Genomic DNA, 21086 nt, shown 5'->3' on the forward strand with positions numbered 1-21086 from the left:
GGAAAGTAGTTGAGGGTTTTTGGAGCATATCACTAAGCACATGAAGCAAGAGGCTCATTAAGCAACACCTCATCCCTCCTTGATAGTATTGGCTTTTCCTAAGGACTCAATGTGATCTTGGATCACTAAAATATAAAATGAAGAGTCTTGAGCTTTTGAGCTTGAGCCAATCCTTTTTCCTTAGCATTTTGAGGGTTCCACTTTCACATCCATGCCATGCCAATCATTGAGCTTTCCTAAAATAATTATCTTGGAATAGCATTAGCTCAATGAGCTATATGTTGTTATGAATTACCAAAACCACCTAGGGATAGTTGCACTTTCAATGTCAAAACATTGTTTCCTCGACGATTTTCTTAAGGAAAGGTTTTATGTGATACAACCAGAAGGTTTTGTCAATCCTGAAAGATGCTAACAAGTATGCAAAGCTCCAGCAATCCTTCTAAGGACTGGAGTAAGCATCTCGGAGTTGGAATGTACGCTTTGATGAGATGATAAAAGATTTTGGGTTTATACAAAGTTTATGAGAAACTTGTATTTCCAAAGAAGTGAGTGGGAGTACTATAGAATTTTTGATGAGTATATGTTGTTAACATATTGTTGATCAGAAATGATGTAGAATTTCTGGAAAGCATACAGGGTTATTTGAAAAGTGTTTTTCAATGGAAAACTTGGATTAAGCTACTTGAACATTGAGCATCAAGATCTATAAGGATAGATCAAAACGCTTAATAGTACTTTCAAATGAATACATACCGTGACAAGATTTTGAAGGAGTTCAAAATAGATCAGCAAAGAAGGAGTTCTTGGCTGTGTTACAATGTATGAGCATTGAGTAAGACTCAAGACCTGACCACGGCAGAAGAGAGAGAAAGGATGAAGGTCGTCCCCTATGCTTTAGACGTAGGCTCTACAGTATACTATGCTGTGTACCGCACCTGAAGTGTGCCTTGCCATGAGTCAGTCAAGAGGTACAGGAGTGATCCAGGAATGGATCACATGACAGCGGTCGAACTTATCCTTAGTAACTAGTGGACTAAGGAATTTTCTTGATTATGGAGGTGGTAAAAGAGTTCGTCGTAAAGGGTTACGTCGATGCAAATTATGACACTAATCTGGATGACTCTGAGTAGTAAACCGGATTCGTATAGTAGAGCAGTTATTTGGAATAGCTCAAAGTAGCGCGTGGTAGCTGCATCTACAAGATGACATAGATATTTGCATCTGAAAGGTTCAGACCCATTGACTAATAAACCTCTCTCACAAGCAAGATATGAACAAACCCCATGGGTGTTGGATTCATTACAATCACATAGTGATGTGAACTAGATTATTGACTCTAGTGCAAGTGGGAGACTATTGGAAATATGCCTTAGAGGTAATAATAAAATGGTTATTATTGCATTTCCTTGTTCATGATAATTGTCTATTGTTCATGCTATAGTTGTATTAACCGGAAACCGTAATACATGTGTGAATACATAGACCACAACATGTCCCTAGTAAGCCTCTAGTTGACTAGCTCGTTGATCAATAGATGGTCATGGTTTCCTGACCATGGACATTGGATGTCATTGATAACGGGATCACATCATTAGGAGAATGATGTGATGGACAAGACCCAATCTTAAGCATAGCACAAGATCAGGTAGTTCGCTAAAGCTTTTCTAATGTCAAGTATCATTTCCTTAGACCATGAGATTGTGCAACTCCTGGATACCGTAGGAATGCTTTGGGTGCACCAAACATCACAACGTAACTGGGTGGCTATAAAGGTGCACTACAGGTATCTCCGAAAGTGTATGTTGGGTTGGCACGAATCGAGACTGGGATTTGTCACTCCGTATGACGGAGAGGTATCTCTGGGCCCACTCGGTAATGCATCATCATAATGAGCTCATTGTGACTAAGTAGTTGGTCACGGGATCATGCATTATGGAACGAGTAAAGTGACTTGCTGGTAACGAGATTGAACAAGGTATTGGGATACCGACGATAGAATCTCGGGCAAGTAACGTACCGATTGACAAAGGGAATTGTATACGGGATTGCTTGAATCCTCGACATCGTGGTTCATCTGATGAGATCATCGTGGAACATGTGGGAGCCAACGTGGGTATCCAGATCCCGCTGTTGGTTATTGGTCGGAGAGTTGTCTCGGTCATGTCTGCATGATTCCCGAACCCGTAGGGTCTACACACTTAAGGTCCGATGACGCTAGGGTTATAGGGAAAGTTTGTACATGGTTACCGAATGTTGTTCAGAGTCCCGGATGAGATCCTGGACGTCACGAGGAGTTCCGGAATGGTCCAGAGGTAAAGAATAATATATAGGAAGTGAGGTTTTGACCACCGGAAGTGTTTCGGGCGTCACCGGTAATGTACCGGGACCACAAGAGGGTTCCGAGGGTCCACCGGGAGGGGCCACCAGCCCCGGAGGCTTGCATGGGCCAAGAGTGGGAAAGGACCAGCCCCTGAGTGGGCTGGTGCGCCTCCCACCAGGGCCCAAGGCGCAGCTAGGAGGAGAAGGGGGAAACCCTAGGTGCGTATGGGCCTAAGGCCCACCCTAGGGCGCCCCCCCCTCTCCCCCTCTTGGCCGCCCCCCTCCATCCCATCTAGGGCTGCCGCCCCCCTAGGGGTGGGAACCCTAGAGGGGGCGCACCCTCCTCCCCTCCTCCTATAAATAGTGGGGGTTTTGGGGCTGCCCAACACACGAGTCTCTCTCCCTCTTGGCGCAGCCCTACCCCTTTCTCTCCTCGTCTCTTGCAGTGCTTGGCGAAGCCCTGCTGGCGTGCCACGCTCCTCCACCATCACCACACCGTCGTGTTGCTGCTGGACGGAGTCTTCCCCGACCTCTCCCCCTCTCCTTGCTGGATCAAGGCGCCGGAGACGTCACCGGGCTGTACGTGTGTTGAACGCGGAGGCGCCGTTGTTCGGCGCTTAGATCGGAATCGCCCGCGATCTGAATCGCTGCGTGTACGACTCCACCAACCGCGTTCTTGTAACGCTTCCGCTTAGCGATCTTCAAGGGTATGAAGATGCACTTCCTCTCTCTCGTTGCTAGTATCTCCTAGATTGATCTTGGTGAAACGTAGGAAATTTTTGAATTATTGCTACGTTCCCCAACAGTTACTGTCTAGTCACTTTCATCATGTTGAGTTGATTCACATTCGCTACTTTGATAATTTGATATGTGGGAGCACCAGTGCTAGGGTGCCGTTCTTACTTGAACAAGCATCCATACCCCTTCTCGCAACCATCAACAACTATGAAATAAGAATTAAAATAAATCTAACCATAGCATGAAACATATGGATCTAAATCAGCCCCTTACGAAAATAACGCATAAAGTAGGCTTTAAGCTTTTGTCACTCCCGCAACCCATCATCTACTTATTACTCCACAATGTCCCTTAGGCCCAATTATGGTGAAGTGCCATGTAGTTGACGTTCACATGACACCACTAAAGGAGGAACAACATACATATCATCAAAATATCGAACGAATACCAAATTCACATGATTACTTTTTTGCGAAATTCACATGATTACTTATGACAAGACTTCTCCCATGTCCTCATGAACAAAAGTAACTACTCACAAATTCTATTCATGTCCAAGATCAGAGTGGTATTGAATATCATGAAGGATCTTAACATATAATCTTCCACCAAATAAACCCACTAGCATCAACTACGAGATGTAATCAACACTACTAGCAACCCACGGGTACCAATCTGAGGTTTTGAGACAAAGCTTGAATACAAGAGATGGACTAGGGTTTGAGAGGAGATGGTGCTGGTGAAGATGTTGATGAAGATTGGTCCTCCCACGATGAGAGGATCGTTGGTGATGTTGATGGCTTCGAGTTCCCCCTCCCGGAGGGAAGTATCCCCGATGGAATCGCTCCGCCGGAGGGCAAAAGTGATCTTGCTCAAGTTCCGCCTCGAGACGGCAACACTTTGTCCTAAAAGTCCTCTCCTTAATGTTTTTAGGGCAAATGACTTCATATAGCAGAAGGAGGGGGCCAAAGGCTAGCTATGGGCCCCACAAGGCATTAGGGCATGCCCAGGGGGGTGGTCGCGCCCTGTTGCCTTGTGGGGAGCAGGTGGCCCCCCTCTGGTATTTCTTTGCTCCATTATTTTTCATATATTCAATAAAAAATATCCATGAAGTTTCAGGTCAATCGGAGCTCCGTAAAATAGCTATCTCTGCTGTAGCTTTTTTAGGTCCAGAATTTCAGCTGCTGGTAATTTCCCTCTCCATGTAAATCTTGCAAACTAAGAGAGAAAGGGCATTAGAATTGCATCATAAAGTGAAATAATGACCAAAAACATTATAATAACAGTAGGAAAACATGATGTAAAATGGATGTATCAACTGGCATGTGAATCATCTGTTCGGTTCACTTGGCTTCCTTTTGTTCCTATGGTTTCGGGTGGGGGTGCGCAGTTCCAACGATTCAGGTCATTTGTCATGGATGCGGTCGGGATTTCTATCGATCCGGTTGTTGAGTTTCCCTAGCCGGCCAACGAACTACATGGGCAACAATCGTCGTTGTCTGTCATTGGTAAATATACAAGGAAAGTAGGAACAAACATAATACAAATCTAATTACTTGTAGGCAATTCATCGGAAAAATCCTTCAAATGGTTCACATCTAATTTATAAGGAAAATCATTAACCCTCTCACCTAAGAGCATGGTTAATAATACAACCAGCAAGATAAAGAACTAATCGTGACGCCTTAAGCTAAGAAAAGTCTTGTAATCCATTCACCTGCTCGAGCAAATGACTTATGTGCTGACGAATAAAGCTAGGGGAATGATCATATTCAAGGCAAATACCAACACAGTACAAATATAATATTTGTAGACAGTTCAGCAAGAAAATCCTTCAAATATTTCACTTACCTTTCGGGCTGCAGTTGGCCTCTGCGCCAATGACGCAACAGGTCATCTAGTAGACTAGACATAAGTTGTAGGCTAAGACAAAGATCATGAGACAGACTTGTCCGCCCCCCCGTGGCAGGGTACCCAGACTGGCCATGGGGCAGTGGTCGGAGTGCTGTATGGCGATCTCAGAGGGCTTATCATCGACTGTATCATGTGATTTGATACATGCGGAGAGCGTCCATAGTCGTTTATTCGACAAAGGGTGGATTTTATTTGCTCAGAGAAGCAACAAAATGAGCACACACTCAGGCTCTGCATAACTAAGATGCATATAGGCAACACTAATACACACACAAAACATCAACAAAGAGCAAAGTTATATAAGACCAAAGCTAAGCATAGCGCGAGGGAAAAAAGAAGAAAAAACCCAAAGTGTTAGATCCGTGATCGGCAAACTATAACAATGAACATATCTGCACCAACCATCTCATGACACCACATGTACAACAAGAGGTTCTTCAGCAGCAATGCCTTCAGAAAGGGGGCGACACTCAAGCGTCGCTGTCACCGGATCCAACCAACAAAGCCACAATCTAGGTTTTCATCCTGAAGAATCAGTCCGAGCAGATCCGAGCAATGGCTTCAACATTGTAACAACCTAAAAACATCGCCATTGCAGGTATAACCAACTCGCGTCTGACCTAGGCTTTCTCTCCGGAGCTCAAGACCAGGTGCTCGAGTAGCACCACCATCGAAGTCAGTCATGTGTTGTCGCCATCACTTTTTCATGATCCCAACAGCTAAATGCGATGGTTGTTGCAGTACAGTCTGCAGTCACCACCATCCGGCCAATCAGATCTGTATCACCACCACCAAGCCGTCGACTGTAGCACCGCCGGTCGGCCGCCACATGCTCAAAAGTCTAGCACCTTGGCTTCGCGGTCCACTTATAGCATAGAGCCACGACGAGTCATGCCCATGGACGGCCTCGATACCGAGCCAGGCATGGAGAAGCCAGCAGTCATGCACAACGTTAGATCTGGCCTCAAGTGCGTCGTACCACTCAATCAAGCGCCGCGACAGCGATATTGTGCATCCACGCCGCCCACTCCATGCCACCTGGTCTACGCCTTATGCCCGCACCGTCATGCGCCTAACCGCATTGCAAAACCATGGACAAATGTGCTGCCATGCCAAGACGCCGCGCCGACGCTGGCGCTGCACGGGTTTTGCCCGATGACGCGCCCTAGTGGCGGCGAGGGAGGAGAAGAGGTGGCAATGGCGGTTTTCTCGGTTGAAATAGGGTTCCGCCCCTGCCGCACCATGGGAGGGACGCAGGGCGTTTTTAGTTTCTTTTTTATCCCTCCCCGCCCGCAGTCATGCCTCATAATGTAGATATGTTGATGAACTTTGTTAATAAATTTTGGTGCCGTGCTTGTGTTTGTGTGATTGCTTGAATCGTGCTCCTCCAATTATTCTCACAAGCCGCACATCACTCGTATTTGACAGACTGATATACAAACGCTGCAAGACCATCTCTGCCTCTCCGCTCTGTTCACCGTCATGCTTCCGCCGAAAAGAAATTTTGCTCCGACGTGTTGCTTCCGCTCGACCTGCGGCGAGAATCATACGTGCCATGTGCCCCACGTCCTTGGTGGTGGTAGTAGTACCATTTTGTACTGTACTTGAGAACGTGGACGGTTTCTTCGACCAAGCAACACACTGCTCCACCACTGCTCCAGAGCGTGCGTGCTCGTTTCCGGAAACAGAAAAGCGCGGCGTCCTTGCGATTCTCCCTGCCGATGCCCCGCGAACAGCGGGACAGGAGCGAGCGCGACGGCGCCAGTGAACCCGAACTTTCCCTGAGGCGGAGGTAGGCCAGCCAGCGCCCAACCGAACTGTCCCATCGGCTCCTTCCATCGTGCTCCATGGCCAAGCGAATGCAGCTCTTCTCGCATGCTATGAATACGCAGTTCTCTGAATCTCTGATATCCTATAAGAAGAGGAGGAAATTCAGGGACATCATGAACTGCCATCTTTGTACATGGGGAGGACAGCGTGATATCTTGCTACTTCTTGGGGTTTTGGAAGAAGTAGGAGAGGCTGCCAGTCTGCCATGGCCGATCCTACCTTACCTGCTTCGGGCTGTGGTTGGTTTGGTCGCTCGCGCGCACCTCAAAGCGTCCTTTGGTTGGTAGGTTCCTTTGTTGCTCCCCACCAGTGATCACGAATTTGTCGAGGCCGGGGCATGTGCCGCGGCTATGCAATTAGAACCTCAGTCATCTGCAGTGTGGTGTTCTTACAACAGATTAACTAGTCGAATACCTTGTTGAAAAAAAACTAGTCACATACAAAATACTCCCTTCGTCCCAAAATTCTTGTCTTAGATTTGTCTAAATACAGATGTATCAAGTCATGTTTTAATATTAGATACATCCGTATCTAGACGGATTTAAGACAAGAATTTTGGGACGAAGGGAATATACAATATTTTTCTTTTGCGAAGAATAAACTATGCTACTATGCTGTTGTCTTCTTCAATTTTCGCATGCGTTCTCTTGGATCGAGTTTTAATAAATGATACTTTAGTATTTTTTGCGACATTGACCATACTTTTTTAGTCATGCTATGGTAGCAATGTCATGGACCTTCCCGCAAAAAAAAAGACAATGTCATAGACCTAATAAGAACTTATGCAAAGTTACAAGAACTCATCACCAAAAAAAAGTGACAAGACAAATGAAAGGACATAATTCCACATCAGAAACATACAAATATTCACGTGGCCACAACCTAACTTAGAACCGAAGGAGGAGCGCGGTAGCAACGCCATCGAAGAGGACACGGCCATTATTGCCGTCGCATTGTGAAATGGGGGGGGAGGGGGGGTAAGGATAAGAGCTGTAAACAGATCCGAAGGGTAAGCGTGGACGTCAGAGAGTCGAGTGACGTAAGTCTAATATAATTAGATTAGAATTTACAATGTTTTAACTAGATGGTGGAAGAATGAGACATTTGTTTGTGTGATTTATGCCCGTCATGCCATTATAAACCGGCGTATGACATGTTGATAGAATTATGTCAAGATAAACACGTGAACTACTTAATATCGAGCTCTTTTCAATCCCTTCCTCCTTCTTAGGGTTTCGCGGAATGTGAGGCGAGGAAGAAGTCAGCCACACCCACCTTGATGGTAAGATTAGGGTTTACAGCGAAACTGTTAGCACAACGGTTAACCAGAGCCTCCATCGTTGCAGAAGCAACGATGACAAGGAAGATGGGATACGAAACCTCGCTGACGAGATCAGGCTCGGCAAAAGATGGAAAGGAATGGAAAGAATCAACAACGTCATAAACCCTTGCCGAACCGGAAGGAAGAACCGAGCGCGACATCTAGATTTAGGTTAAAGAAAAGAAGATAAATCCAGAGACTTGATCTAGGGATGGAGATCCAATGGTTCGCAATCGATGGCCAAATTTGGAGTCACGTTTTGTAGCACTCACCTCTTGGAAAACCATGCTCCCGCGCAACGGACGGCCGAGATTTTGCCCTAGGGCCGAACGCACGATCGGGACGGATCGGCCAAAGCCGGGGCGCAAATACTCGCGGAAGCACCCACGGGATTCCCCGGAAATAAAACCCACTCCTCCTCCATCTCCACCTCCACCTTCCAGGCTGCCTGCCCCTCCTCTTTCTCTCCCCCCCTGCGCTCCCACCACCGCCTCCTCCCCGTCGCCGCGCCCCGCCGCCGCGCTCGCCCGCCCGCCGGGAGCCCCGGACGCCATTGCCCACGCCCCCATGGACGGCGCCGGCGCAGGAGGGGCGTACGTCGCGCGCACGGCGGAGGAGGTCTTCCGCGACCTCCGCGGCCGCCGCGCCGGCATGATCAAGGCCCTCACCGAAGGTGCGCGCGCTCGCCCGCCCCCGCCCCCCTCCCGAATCGGCCCTCCCGGTTCTCGCTTCTTTTCCCCTGGATTCGCGTCGCTGAGCTGTTTGTTTCCCCTTGCTGTCGTTGCAGATGTGGACAAGTTCTTCAAGCTCTGCGACCCTGGTGAGCGCCTCCGATCTCCTCGGGTTTCTCGCCCGCGCCGGGGATTCTCGAATGAGGGGGCCTTTTCGTGTTCGGCTGTTTGAGTTCGGTTGCTTTAGTGTTAGATTGGAAGCTGAAATTGGAGAATTTTCGGTTCCGTTTCCTCCCTCACGTGCTGCTTCGAGTTGGAATTATCGGTGTTTTTCGGGTGCCTTCCATCAATGCTGTGCTGGGTTCCTGGTGCTAGGTTTTGTTCAAAGATTGGGACTCTGGGTCGTAGTTCTTCTACAGAGAAAAGTATTCCGGGGGTTGATTGGAACTGGGGAATCAGGGCTAGGTCTTCCTTTCCTGTGGAATTGTAGCACTCGGTTGTTGCCATCAGACTGAGATTGGTAGCTTCACCGGTCAATTTTACTGAAAATGCATAATATATTAGGCAAGTTGCTGCTGACTAGTTGACTTCCGGTGTGTTTTTGGTGTCTTTGCAGCTCTGCGTATGCGTTTGTTTGTTAGGTTCATCGCTGTTGCCTTAGCCAATTTAGTGGAGTCGTGGGCATTAGTGACATGACGACGGGGCTGAGTAGTAGTGAAACTGACTTTAGCAGTGTTCTTTCGTTGCATTGATAGCACAGGGCATCGATATCAGTGCATCTGGTTGTAATAAGTGATTGCTTACCCTATTCATGTACTCCTAATTACTGTGAAGTTTTCGTTGCTTATCATCATTGAACATTATATTACGATTTGGTCCACATCGCTATATGCATGACAATTCCACTCTAGTGAGCACTGTAGTTCTGGGCATGATTACTCAGACTGATGCTGTACAGGGTATTATTGCTACTGCTGCTAATCCCATGTTATTGAACAGAAAAGGAGAACTTGTGCCTTTATGGATATCCCAATGAGACATGGGAAGTGACCTTGCCAGCTGAGGAAGTGCCCCCAGAGATCCCTGAACCAGCATTAGGAATCAACTTCGCTAGGGATGGAATGAATGAGAAGGATTGGTTGGCGCTAGTTGCAGTTCACAGTGATTCCTGGTTGCTGTCCGTTGCATTCTACTTTGGAGCCCGCTTTGGCTTCGACAAAGAAAATAGGTAATTATTCTATTGTTGAACTATGCGGGGTTCTTTTCCCCTCTCATGTGCACTCCTTTTTTTCATCTTGATTTCATTTCATTGTGAACACTAAATTGGTATGGTTCATGTGTTAGGAACTTAGGATTCCTGTTAATGGCTGTTAACTGTTGCTCACACACAATCGTTTATTGTCGGGATTGTCAAATGGAATGTGTTCTGTGCATATTTCTTACTGTGGACCATGTAAAAAAATGATATTACACTGGCAAGTTAAACTAGTGAGAAATATCAAAACCTAAATTGGTTATAGCATATGTTTATAAACTTTATAGCTTTGTCATATTTGAAATTTATATTTTAGCTTGAAAGTTATGAATTTCCAGGTCCTGTTGTGAGTTGTGACATGAACAGGAAGGGTTGGGGATTCTGGAAATGTGTTTTACTTGATTATGTTCTCAGGGTTTCTGTTGGCAGTTTTAATTTCACATCTTTTTGTCAGTGGTGATTGGACACTAGAACCATGTTTTAGCATGATTTTAATAGGTTATTTTACCATCATGATTCATAGAGATTACATAATGTAGTTTACCTTCCAGTATCTTGTTCTGTCTTTTCATGTATAATATGAGTCATTCTGTATCTGAAATGCTAAATGCATGTATTGGTGAGAGCTGCGGCATGACATGATTTGCAGTTTTGCACATCATTGTCCTGTCTACTTTACTGTCACAAATATGACACGTTTGAAGTTTAGGGCATTGCGTATTACTTTATTAGTGCATCAAGTGTCTACCTTTTGTGGATGTCAGTTGTGCTGCATAGAGAGAAACGATGATGATGTTGATTCACATACTATTACCTGCTGCAAATACTTTTGAATTGCTACTTGGAATATAGGCTTTATGTGATGCTTCATGGTTACTCCATTAATTCTCATCTTTCCTTGCTATATCATACTAGACTTAAATATGTTTTTTGACAGTTGATTCATTATTCATGTTTGTGTGGTTCAAAAGATGGTTTTACTTGAGAAAATGGATCTTTTACTATTTGGAGTAGGCGCTGCCTTACTGCAGTTAGTTATGTTTGTTTTGTAGCAGCGTAATGTACTTGTTGGCACAGCATGGTGTATATCCACTGCTCCTCACATTTCACAGATATTGGAAAATGTTGCCAGGCACTTTAGAAAATGTGCACAATGGTTGAAGAGGGTTTGTATCCTACAAAATAAACATAGTTTACCATATGAACCACTAGTTATCTTGTTTTAGACAATGTGATTGCAACCATGATTTCTACAGTTGAAGTAAGAACTACAATAAGTCGTTTGCAATTTTGTGGCGATCTTTCATCAAGAAAGCAATGACATTGAAGTCTTAAGATGTTTCTGTTCTCTTGGCGTAAGCACGTGCACACCTCTAGCCACTCTCACAGTCACACACAAACTGTTTGCTCTATTCCATGTACAGTCTACTGATCAGTAGAATGAATCTTGGCTGTGAAACAGAATGTTTTGTTGTTTGCTGTGTTAGGCTGAGTCCATTTTTGCAGAGTTTCTTTGTTTAAGGTGTTAAATGCCATTGGCTGTTTGTCTGTTTGAACAACTCATGCTTAAAAGACATTGTAGTTGAGATATAGAGCTATGTCCACCATGGATTTCTTTTTTGGTCTGAAAGACATTGCAGTAGAGATATAGAGCTATGTCCACCTCCTTAAAAGTTATAGCTTCACTATCAGTAAACACTTTTGTTTTTTCCCTCTCCTGTTTCTGTATCCTTTCTCCTTTTGCACCGAGTTGTTTCTGATATACTGTAAAAATTTACCGACTCAATATTAGAAGCATGAAGACCTCCTTCTGGACATTAGAGTCGTCATATCATACTAGTGTTCTGTAGTTCTCAGTGCAGATGATTTGATAGAATGCCCAGGGCTTAAGAATGGGGTATCGGGATGAATCAAATCATACTAGTGTTCTCTGGTCTTCTTTTACAAAGGACTTTTGCTATTTTTCTGTTCTGCACATCTTGCTGTTCTCTTGTACTTTGTTTCTCCTGGGTGTTCCATAAGAACCTAGGATGCCAGCCTGTATCCACTTCTTTCCAAGTAAGAAACAGTGTCTTGACTAATGTGGGGATAATAGTATTGATAGTTGTAGCCAGAGTAAAAACAACCTCACAACCATTAAGAAAAACAGGAGAGGGGTTTCCTGCGTAGTTGTTCAAAATGGCTTGAAGCTTGCGGGGAGGAATAGCCATGTTTACATGAACATTCGGCTTACATGAACATTGGGCGTGCATGAAAACTTGGTTGGCTGTGCTGGAAATACAAACCCACTAGACTGAGAAAAGAATAGACAGATTTACAGTGTGATAAAAGAACATGTGCCATGGATGGAAATTTGGTTGGGTGTGCTGGAAATACAGTTTTACATTTTGATGCTACTTCATTATTTTCCTGTGCAGGAGGCGACTGTTCAACATGATAAACAACTTGCCCACTATATACGAGGTAGTGACAGGAATTGCCAAGAAGCAGTCAAAGGAAAAGACTCCCAACAGCAGTAGCAAGAGCAGCAAGCCCAGTATGAAAGTGGTAAGTGCAACAGCCCCTGTTTTTTTTTTTTTTGCTGCCATGGATGATGGTGTTGTGGAATCGCCGCTGATCCACTCTTGCCTATGCTTGCTGGGTGCAGCTCTCGAGAGCCGAGCCCCGCGCAAAGGCCAAGGTGCCAGTCCCCAAGGACGAGGAGGAGAGCGGCGAGGACGAGGGCGATGACGAGGAGGAGGAGCATGACAACACCCTGTGCGGGACCTGCGGCACCAATGACGGCAAGGACGAGTTCTGGATCTGCTGCGACAACTGCGAGAAGTGGTACCACGGCAAGTGCGTCAAGATCACGCCCGCCCGGGCGGAGCACATCAAGCACTACCGGTGCCCGGAGTGCACCAACGGCGGCTCCAACAGCAACAAGAGGGTCAAGACATGAGCGCGCGGCGCCGGAGAAGGAAAAGCTGCGCCGCGCTTGCTGCGAGGAAAACCAAGCAATCTTCGCCCAGCCTCTAGATATCATTTATTCATGGCTTAGTTTCCTTCCTAGTCTGTAAGCGTGCTTCATCGTGTTTTAAAAAACTATGAGATTTTCGTGTGTTGACATCAACCAGCCTTTCTTTCTAGCATGTAAACTCTGTCGACTGCCAGCTGACCATTGCTTCATTATTCGTGGATCCTTTGTAGTTCGTGACTCTGTTGCCGTCATTCGTGTTGGCATTTGCACTGATCCTGGGTTGCTTGCTTGAAGCTGTCTTGCTCTGTTGATGGAACACATATTTGTCAGGATGTTTGGTTAATACTACAATTCCATCATTCGTAGTAGTATTGACCAAACATCCTTCCAAATATGGGGTACTACTTTGGTGGTTGGGTGGTTTTTTTTGTTTTGTTTGACACTGGAATAGTTGGGTGATTTTTCTCCCTGCTGTCTGTCTTGCTAAAGTTGTGTTGCAAAACAGCAATGACTTACAGGATACACTTTTTTTTTCTGAGAATCACTTGCAGGATACACGGGTCCCTCCCTCCTCACAGGTCTGGGCCTACGCGACGCAGGCGAGAACGGGCCGCACGGCGAAGCCCAGCCCACCAAGTAGCGAAAACCGGCCACTTTCGGAGCCCAAAACTAAACCCATCAAAAAATCTCGTCCGGCCGTAGACGACCAAAAATCCGCCGCGCCGCATCCAACCCCTTCCTTCCTTCCGTTCCTCCGCCGCTCCGGTGGCGCGATGGCCGCGCGGGCCCTCCTCCTCCGGGCAACCGCCCGCTGCTGCTCCCCTCTCCACTCCCCCACCGCCGCCCCGCGCCTCCACCCGCGGCTCCGCAGCCACGCCGCCGCCGCCGCTCCCCAGCTCCGCTTCCCCGCGCTTTCCTTCTCCGCCTCCGCCGCGTCCACCAGCTCGCACGGCCCCAGCGGCGGTGACGCCGGCGAGGGGGAGGATGACAAGGGAGCGTACGAGAACTACCTGGGGATGAGCGACGACGAGCTCATGGCGCAGTGCGACATGGGCACCTTCAAGTCCTCCGGGCCCGGCGGCCAGCACCGCAACAAGCGCGAGTCCGCCGTGCGCCTCCGCCACCACCCCACCGGCATCGTCGCCCAGGTCAGCTTCCATTCTCCAGTTGGGCTGCGAGTGCCCAAAACAGAGTGGTTGATTTAGCCGTGATGTCCAGCCCAGTGCTTGAGTGCTTGACGGATGTTGGTTCTAACGGTGAACTTGTAGCCTCTGGGAGATGGAGTACTTGGCACTTCCCAGAATATCCACACCATTGTCAGTTGAGCTTTAGAAGCGCATTGCCTAATTGAGAGATTTATGCTTCAAGTCAATTAACATAGCGATTATTAGTGTGTCCACAACATCAATCAACAATATATGCACCCATCATGGCGGACAGAATTTTTTATTGCTGTACCAACAAAGATCAATCTATCATTGTTTCAGTTAGTGCGCGACAACCTTCATCGATGTCTTTGAACCCAAACAACATCTTGCACTAACCCTCTTAAATGAACATTCTATGCAATGCTTGCCTTGTTCGTGTTTGATCAGTATGGAATGTTGCTTTCCCCACTGAATTCATACGGCCATCACACTGAACTTCAAAGTTCAAACCAACCAAATGTCTGATTCTTAATATATATTTTCCCTTCATGTCAGCCATCTTATGTGGTAGAACTAGCTCTTTCTCCACTCCTTTGCATGATAGTTTATCTCATTGTGCTTCCCCACAGGCTGTGGAGGATAGGTCACAACATAAGAATCGATCGTCTGCTTTATCTCGGCTTCGGACCCTGATTGCTCTTAAAGGTAAATCTGATGTGCTTCAAGTTATGCATGTTTTAGCTCAGTAAATGTTTAAATAATACTCCGTCTGTAACTTTCTAAAAGACGTTTTTAGAGTCCATGACAGTGTCAAAAAATGTCTTGTATTAAGTTACAGAGGGAGTATCATGCATACCCAATACCACAACTTTGTGACCTAAACAGCTCAGAACTTATTATGTTAGTTGCAAATAACCCCAAGGCAGCAACCTAATGTTTCAATAATTGTTTAATTGATCACCATGCACTTACTCATAATTTACAGCAGCAAAAATGTCGGGTTATGTTTACATCATTCGTTTTCAATTTCCATGGTAGTCATGTAACATCTTGGTCGTTCACATCTTATCAGTTAGGAGGCCGATAAACCTTGATAACTACACTCCTCCAGTTGAACTTCTTCAGATATTGCCACTGAAGTCTACCATTCGATCAAAGGATGTTGGCAGCCAAATTGGGCCAAATAACCCAAAATTTTCTCCAGTATGCTTCTCTTCTTACCTTAAATATGCCAAGTGTGTTTTTATCTCATGCTCAATGTTACCAATTTGAATGCTTCCGTTTCCAATGTTCTCTTCTGTTGGTGAGCAGGGAATGCAAGCTTTATTAGATCTTCTATTTGCTGTTGAAGGTTCTGTATCAGAGGCAGCGAAAATTCTAGGGTAATGCATGACTTTCTAGTCTTCTTGGCAAGTGTAACAAAACAATCTGTTATCAAAAATGGGTGCTAGTTTACAACATGTTCAATCCATTTGGTTTTATGAAACCATCTACTATACAATATGTTGAACTACTTGACATGATGCAGCCTAAGCACTGGTGCCCTGTCAAGGTTAATTCTATCAGATGATTCTCTCCGAGCGGCTGCAAATGAACTGCGAGCCTCCAAGGTATTCCTGCAAATCAGTGTCCAGCTGGTTGTACATGTCTGTTCGTTGAGAAAAGAACAATACAGATCGCATGCCAAAAATCTGCACTCCATAGTCGAGTTCCAGCAATAACTAGTTATGTCACCCAGTGTACCCAAGCTTAGGTGTACTATGACTTCAGTTTCCAGATCACCAGCCATGATATGATCTCCTATTTCATACTAGCATTTTTTTTAAATAAGATTATTTGGAAATTTATGCTAGCTAAATCATGGGTCAATTTGTGTTACTGAAACCGCATTGTCATATTCCCCATCACATCCAAGTTTGAGTCTTTGCTGAACTCTGAAGCCACATTTCAGTCCCAAATTCTGCAATTTTTGAGTAGCATGCTGGCTACTCAAATGAAGATCTTAACCACATATCTGTCTCCACAGGGACTGAAGCCATTAAGATGATGCCCCTTTACAATGTTATCATCTTCTGCTGCGCCACAGGTGCCAAGGTGTCTCATTGCTCATGATTTCATGGCATGCCATTGGAGCTTATGCCCAATTCCTTAGCGCAAGAAATGCAAAACGTACACAGGGTCTGTCTTATACAGGGCCATCATCATGCCTGCTTGTTTGTCTCACACCATTGTAACCTTGTTGTTGTACAGTGCAATTGTACTTTCACATGTCGCCATCGCTTGATGATGCCTTCAACAAATTGGATCTACTTTTAAGCCATATAGTGTCTTTTTATTACCAAACTACTCTTCACATTTGTGTGTCCATTTGCTGCATTGCTGTCAACTATGAACTCAAACAGAAAACCTTGCCATATATTCATTGCCACGGAAAGAATGTTACATACAGGTTATCTATCTCGTGTATGAGCTACATGTTTATTTTTCTAGTTCCCAAGAGGCCAAAACTGTGGAAAGGCAATGGAATGTCGTACTGACAAATTCATACAGGTGCCTCTCAAATCAAGTAAACATTGTTAATATTGGCCCTATTTATCGTTCATCAAACGCTCAGCTAAGAGCATGTCATCAGGAGTAGTCACCTGCACAAAGTTCACATGTCGAGGTTCAGTTAATTCAAACTTAAAAGTTCAGAATATACTCCCTCCGTTCCAAAATAGATGACTCAACTTTGTGCTAACTTTAGTACAAAGTTAGTATAAAGTTGGGTCATCTATTTTGGAACGGAGGGAGTACTAGTTTAAATAGCTAACATGATACCTTGATGTTTGTATAAGAGCCCTCAGTGATATAAACAGGATGTTTCAAGCATTCTACGATGGAAACATCATCAGTGACCTCAAGGCCATCCCTGTGAGTGCAAAGTTTAATCAGCAAGAAGAAAATGAAATGGGAATTAGCATATCAGTGGATTATATCTGCTGTGATCCAGCTAACCTCTTAACAAGCTCGAAACCATCTTTGAGCAAATTAGGCTTCATCACCTACAATCAGAATATATTTCTAAGTCATACTGTATCCCCCCACATAAAAATGAACATGGAGTCATGGGAAATACAAATCATGAAATGTTCTTATTAGAGGCAATACTATGATTACCTGTGGAGTTTGCATCTCCCAGAGGGTTTTCCTATCGAGGGTTTTTACGACGAAAGAATCGCTGTTGGCCTGGAGACAATTGAAGAGAGAGGATTAAAGTTGCACAGCAAGAATGCCATCGGAACATCAATCATGCAGTATGCTATTATTAGGTAATGACCGAGGATCTTTGCAAGCTCATCTTTTATTGATGAATATCTAGATGTATAAACAGTAACCTCCTTTATAGTAGCTTTGACAGGCACACCAAGAACAGCTGCTCCATGCACCGCAGCATCTTCTAAGACCTAGTCAGAAAAATCAAAACCAATATTGTTACTTGAGCGAACTGCAAGATTTTACAAATGTTACCTTTCCCCCTTTACAAAGTTACTATGAAATACCAAAGCACCAGGATTAAATAAGAAATTCTTCAATTTTTCTCAAGGCAGCATAAAGAAGTTCGAAGCCAGATATTTTATCATGCATGTAGTATAATTCACAAAAATATCAGTTGCGACTTCTAAGGGGAGAGTTTTCTGTTAGTTGATGACTGTGCAAGAAGTTCCCTTCATAGGAGAAGAAAGAAACAAATCCAGGAACATCTTACAAGGCACGCTATGATGGATAATTCATGCTGGATCATAGAAGGTAACCTTTTTTACATCTTCAGAGGATACCAAGGGTCTTGCAGAATCATGGACACAAACAAGTTCTGAATCTCCATCAATTTCCTATGGACAAAGTTTTTTGTTCACAAATTATACAAATGTTGAAGATATCTACAATATTGGTGTACAAAAGCAACATAACAAGCAGTATAGGTGGGCTACCACTAACCTGAAGTCCATTAAAAACAGAGTCTTGTCTCTCTTTTCCCGGGGTTGTAAATTTAATAGGTATTTGCAAGTTTTCAACAGAACCTGCGGAAACAGTTGACTGATGAACATCTTACTCCGAGGCTGTGCTGTATCATTCTTTAAATTTGGTCACAGGACTTAATTATAATAAGGCGTAGATGCTAGATTTATAAAAACATAGTGAAAGCAATGAGTATGGGATGAGTCCAGACGAACCTTCAAATAAATTTTTGTAGGATGGATCACACACCACCACGACTTCTTTCACTTCCTTCATTCCACAGAATGTCTTTAAACTGTGGGACAGAAATGTAAGTATTTCGTGTCTGCATGAAATTGCCAAATCAGGGAATTAATAGGTTCTACACCAAGGAAATGAACCTGTGCAGTGCAATTGGTACTCCCAGTAATGGTAGATACTGCTTAGGCATATTGGCCTGTTACAAAAGGTGGAGGGGAATTTAGGTACATTCATCATCCACTGAAATGATTCGCTAGTTCACTGCGAAATACTAAACTTATTTCGAAGCAGCACAATTCCCCACAGCAGATCTAAAATTGATGCCATCAAGCATTACACTGATGCCTGTTCATTTTGTTTAACACTACTCCTAATGTTCAAGAAAGATAGAAATCTCTTGTACGCTACATTTATCTTCACTTGTAGCACGAAAAAGTCGTATAGATACACCATCAGAGTGCATATCAGCAATAGAAGAACAGCTATGGCATTTCCCACCAGAATTGTCACACTAATGTAATGAACATAACCCGGAGCAATACACAGAACACTGTCAAGGACATAATACACTTGAGAACAACAGCCGCTCGTGGAAGCTAAGTTTGGAGCATGATGAGATAAGAGAAAATACCCCCATTCTCTTCCCTTGCCCTCCGGACAAGAGGACCACCGAGACGCTCCTCTCCTTGACAGCCTCCCCGCCCTGGCAAAACAGAGCCCTCGGTCAGTCAGCCAGAAGAGCTCACACCACATACGCGTGTCATCCAAAATCCACCGTACCTGCGCGCCGCCCGGTTCAGCAGCGCAGATGGCTGAATGCGAACGCCTCGTGCTCCGCCGCGGAGCAACCCCGCAGCTCCCACCTGACCACAGTTGACCCCGAAAAAAAGGAAGGCCTCAGTACAGCAGCAGCGGATAAGCTGTTACAGACAATCGGACTGGAACTCTAGCAAGTTCGCAGCCCCAGGGGCGCCGGGCCAAAACGAACGGATTAGAGGCGATTGGCCTGGAGCAACACGAGCGATCCTCACCAATCCGCAGGCGGCGGGACGCGGGAAGCAGCACGGCCGCGGGGCATGGAGGCGGCGTCGGGGCGGAAGGGGGCCGCGCGTGCGGGTGGAGGTGGAGGCAGAGGCGGAGCTCCATGCCGGAGGCGCTGGTGGGTGGCCCAGGGAGGGAGAGGGCGGGTGGTGCTGCTGGCGATGGGCGGCCGGAGCGGAGGCGACAAAAACAGTGGGAGGAGGCATCCGGGAACGGAGGTGAGTGTGGTGCGGATACATTCCGGTCAATCTCCGCCGTCCACGAGTTCTGTTTTCTCCGTCACGTGCTGGGGAGGTCTACCGTTTTACGTCAACGGGTCATAGGTTCCCTTTTCCAATTATTATCCATCGGCTCCTCACTTTGTTGTTGTTGTTGTTTACTGCTTTTTTTTGGCGAAATGTTTTTTTTGCGGGAATTGGCGAAATGTTGTTGTTTACTTGTTGTTTATGGAGCATATCTGAGTTTTCATTCTTCACAAAAGGACGTCAATCAAACCTTCATTATTTCTCACTAGGCTCACGGCCACATGGACAAGGCTAAACACCCAAAATGCAGAGACAAGCCTCCGCCACACTACAAACTATAACTCACCCACCAAAACGACCGACAGGAAAATACATCATCGAGTCATTGACGTCGCCGTTGGCAATATCGTCGAGATGGGAAGCCGAGATGGGCAGCCTCAAAACATGAAAAGTTGCAGTTCCATCCGGTAGATCGGGACCTCCACTCACTCCCACACCAATAGGGTCGACAGAGGAGGAGGGGGGTGACGATCTACCGAAAGAAGTTGGCGTGCAATGGACCTAGATCGATTCATAATGATTACGCTTATATTTTCAGTTTCATGATTTTTTTTCAAATGTATAAACAAATTTGGCATCGAGCAACCGAAGAAAGATTTGATTGACCATATGTGGGCGGTTAAAGGAACAACTAGTACATATGTAAATTACTTTGTTCGATCATAATATTTAAATTAAAACTACTACTATATTGCAACAATTTTTAGCTAAACTAAAGCTAGATATGCAGCTATTTTGAGCGAACCGGAAAAAAATGAGGTTGTGTGTATGCGGCTAGTTTTGGATGACTGGCTCGCACATCAATATTTACGGACTGATCCCTGGTACGCAGACGAATGCGGTGTCCGGTTTAGGGTTCCATGTTAGAGATGTTGTTGGGTTAGGCGCTATGCTATTGGAGTTGCTCACAGGTTAGGTGCAGTTTCATGCCACACCCCGATTGTATCCTACTCAGAATGGGAATGGGTCGGGTCGCTAACCTGACCTAAAAATTCGAGGTCAACGGGTCATGTGGGTGGGTCTCAAACGGGCTGGAACAGGGCCGGCATCAGGTGGCCCGCTGGATCAGCCGGGCCGGCCCATCTATAGTCTTATATCTCACACCAGTTACAATCTTCGTCGCGTCCGTGTTGCTGTAGGACCCGATTTTGCGACGTAGTCCGTGTTGCTGTTACACTAATCAGATTTCATTATAAATCATGCCTAATTTTAACATCTTGTTTATCCACAAGTCAATGGAATATAAAAAGTGTTGACTATTTTTTATATGGATCGACCCGCCTCTCAAATTGGCCTTGGGGCGGGGCCACAGGGGCCAAGTCCGGGTTGGCCCGTTCCCATCA

The 21086-nt window shown here is 45.4% G+C and overlaps 3 protein-coding genes across 3 annotated transcripts; 2 read left to right on the top strand and 1 right to left on the bottom strand.

Annotated features, from left to right (window-relative positions):
* Positions 1-8546: 8546 nt before the first annotated feature.
* LOC125545566 (PHD finger protein ALFIN-LIKE 6) lies at positions 8547-13303 on the top strand. Its single transcript, XM_048709561.2, has 5 exons — positions 8547-8798; positions 8913-8945; positions 9796-10024; positions 12469-12598; positions 12699-13303. The coding sequence occupies exons 1-5, from the start codon at positions 8693-8695 to the stop codon at positions 12990-12992; spliced, it is 792 nt and encodes a 263-aa protein (XP_048565518.2). The 5' UTR covers positions 8547-8692; the 3' UTR covers positions 12993-13303.
* A 392-nt stretch (positions 13304-13695) lies between these two features.
* On the top strand, positions 13696-16511 carry LOC125545567 (Class I peptide chain release factor). Its single transcript, XM_048709562.2, has 6 exons — positions 13696-14158; positions 14788-14863; positions 15231-15361; positions 15470-15540; positions 15687-15768; positions 16185-16511. Exons 1-6 carry the CDS (start codon positions 13784-13786, stop codon positions 16203-16205), a joined length of 756 nt encoding a protein of 251 aa, XP_048565519.1. The 5' UTR covers positions 13696-13783; the 3' UTR covers positions 16206-16511.
* Positions 16512-16552: 41 nt separating this feature from the next.
* Positions 16553-19665, bottom strand: LOC125545565 (2-C-methyl-D-erythritol 4-phosphate cytidylyltransferase, chloroplastic). Its single transcript, XM_048709560.2, has 12 exons — positions 19429-19665; positions 19178-19260; positions 19029-19100; positions 18538-18593; positions 18373-18452; positions 18137-18219; positions 17953-18030; positions 17536-17604; positions 17318-17386; positions 17156-17202; positions 16979-17069; positions 16553-16800 (listed from the first exon to the last, which is right to left on the bottom strand). The coding sequence occupies exons 1-12, from the start codon at positions 19541-19543 to the stop codon at positions 16747-16749; spliced, it is 897 nt and encodes a 298-aa protein (XP_048565517.1). The 5' UTR covers positions 19544-19665; the 3' UTR covers positions 16553-16746.
* Between the last annotated feature and the right edge of the window lie 1421 nt (positions 19666-21086).

Source organism: Triticum urartu, chromosome 3A, assembly GCF_056163025.1.
Source record: "Triticum urartu cultivar PI428250 chromosome 3A, HENAU_Tu73, whole genome shotgun sequence".
NCBI classification, from domain to species: Eukaryota; Viridiplantae; Streptophyta; class Magnoliopsida; order Poales; family Poaceae; genus Triticum; species Triticum urartu.

Excerpts from the sequence above, each read along its gene's own strand:
- LOC125545566 (XM_048709561.2), top strand. The coding sequence starts at position 8,693 with ATGGACGGCGCCGGCGCAGGAGGGGCGTACGTCGCGCGCACGGCGGAG. Across the intron at positions 10,025-12,468 it reads GGCTTCGACAAAGAAAATAG|GAGGCGACTGTTCAACATGA; the intron begins GTAATTATTCTA and ends TTTCCTGTGCAG. Across the intron at positions 12,599-12,698 it reads GCAAGCCCAGTATGAAAGTG|CTCTCGAGAGCCGAGCCCCG; the intron begins GTAAGTGCAACA and ends TGCTGGGTGCAG.
- LOC125545565 (XM_048709560.2), bottom strand. The coding sequence starts at position 19,543 with ATGGAGCTCCGCCTCTGCCTCCACCTCCACCCGCACGCGCGGCCCCCT. Across the intron at positions 17,387-17,535 it reads TCAAAGCTACTATAAAGGAG|GCCAACAGCGATTCTTTCGT; the intron begins GTTACTGTTTAT and ends AATTGTCTCCAG. Across the intron at positions 17,070-17,155 it reads GGTTTCGAGCTTGTTAAGAG|GGATGGCCTTGAGGTCACTG; the intron begins GTTAGCTGGATC and ends TTGCACTCACAG.
- LOC125545567 (XM_048709562.2), top strand. The coding sequence starts at position 13,784 with ATGGCCGCGCGGGCCCTCCTCCTCCGGGCAACCGCCCGCTGCTGCTCC. Across the intron at positions 14,159-14,787 it reads CCACCGGCATCGTCGCCCAG|GCTGTGGAGGATAGGTCACA; the intron begins GTCAGCTTCCAT and ends GCTTCCCCACAG. Across the intron at positions 15,541-15,686 it reads GAGGCAGCGAAAATTCTAGG|CCTAAGCACTGGTGCCCTGT; the intron begins GTAATGCATGAC and ends GACATGATGCAG.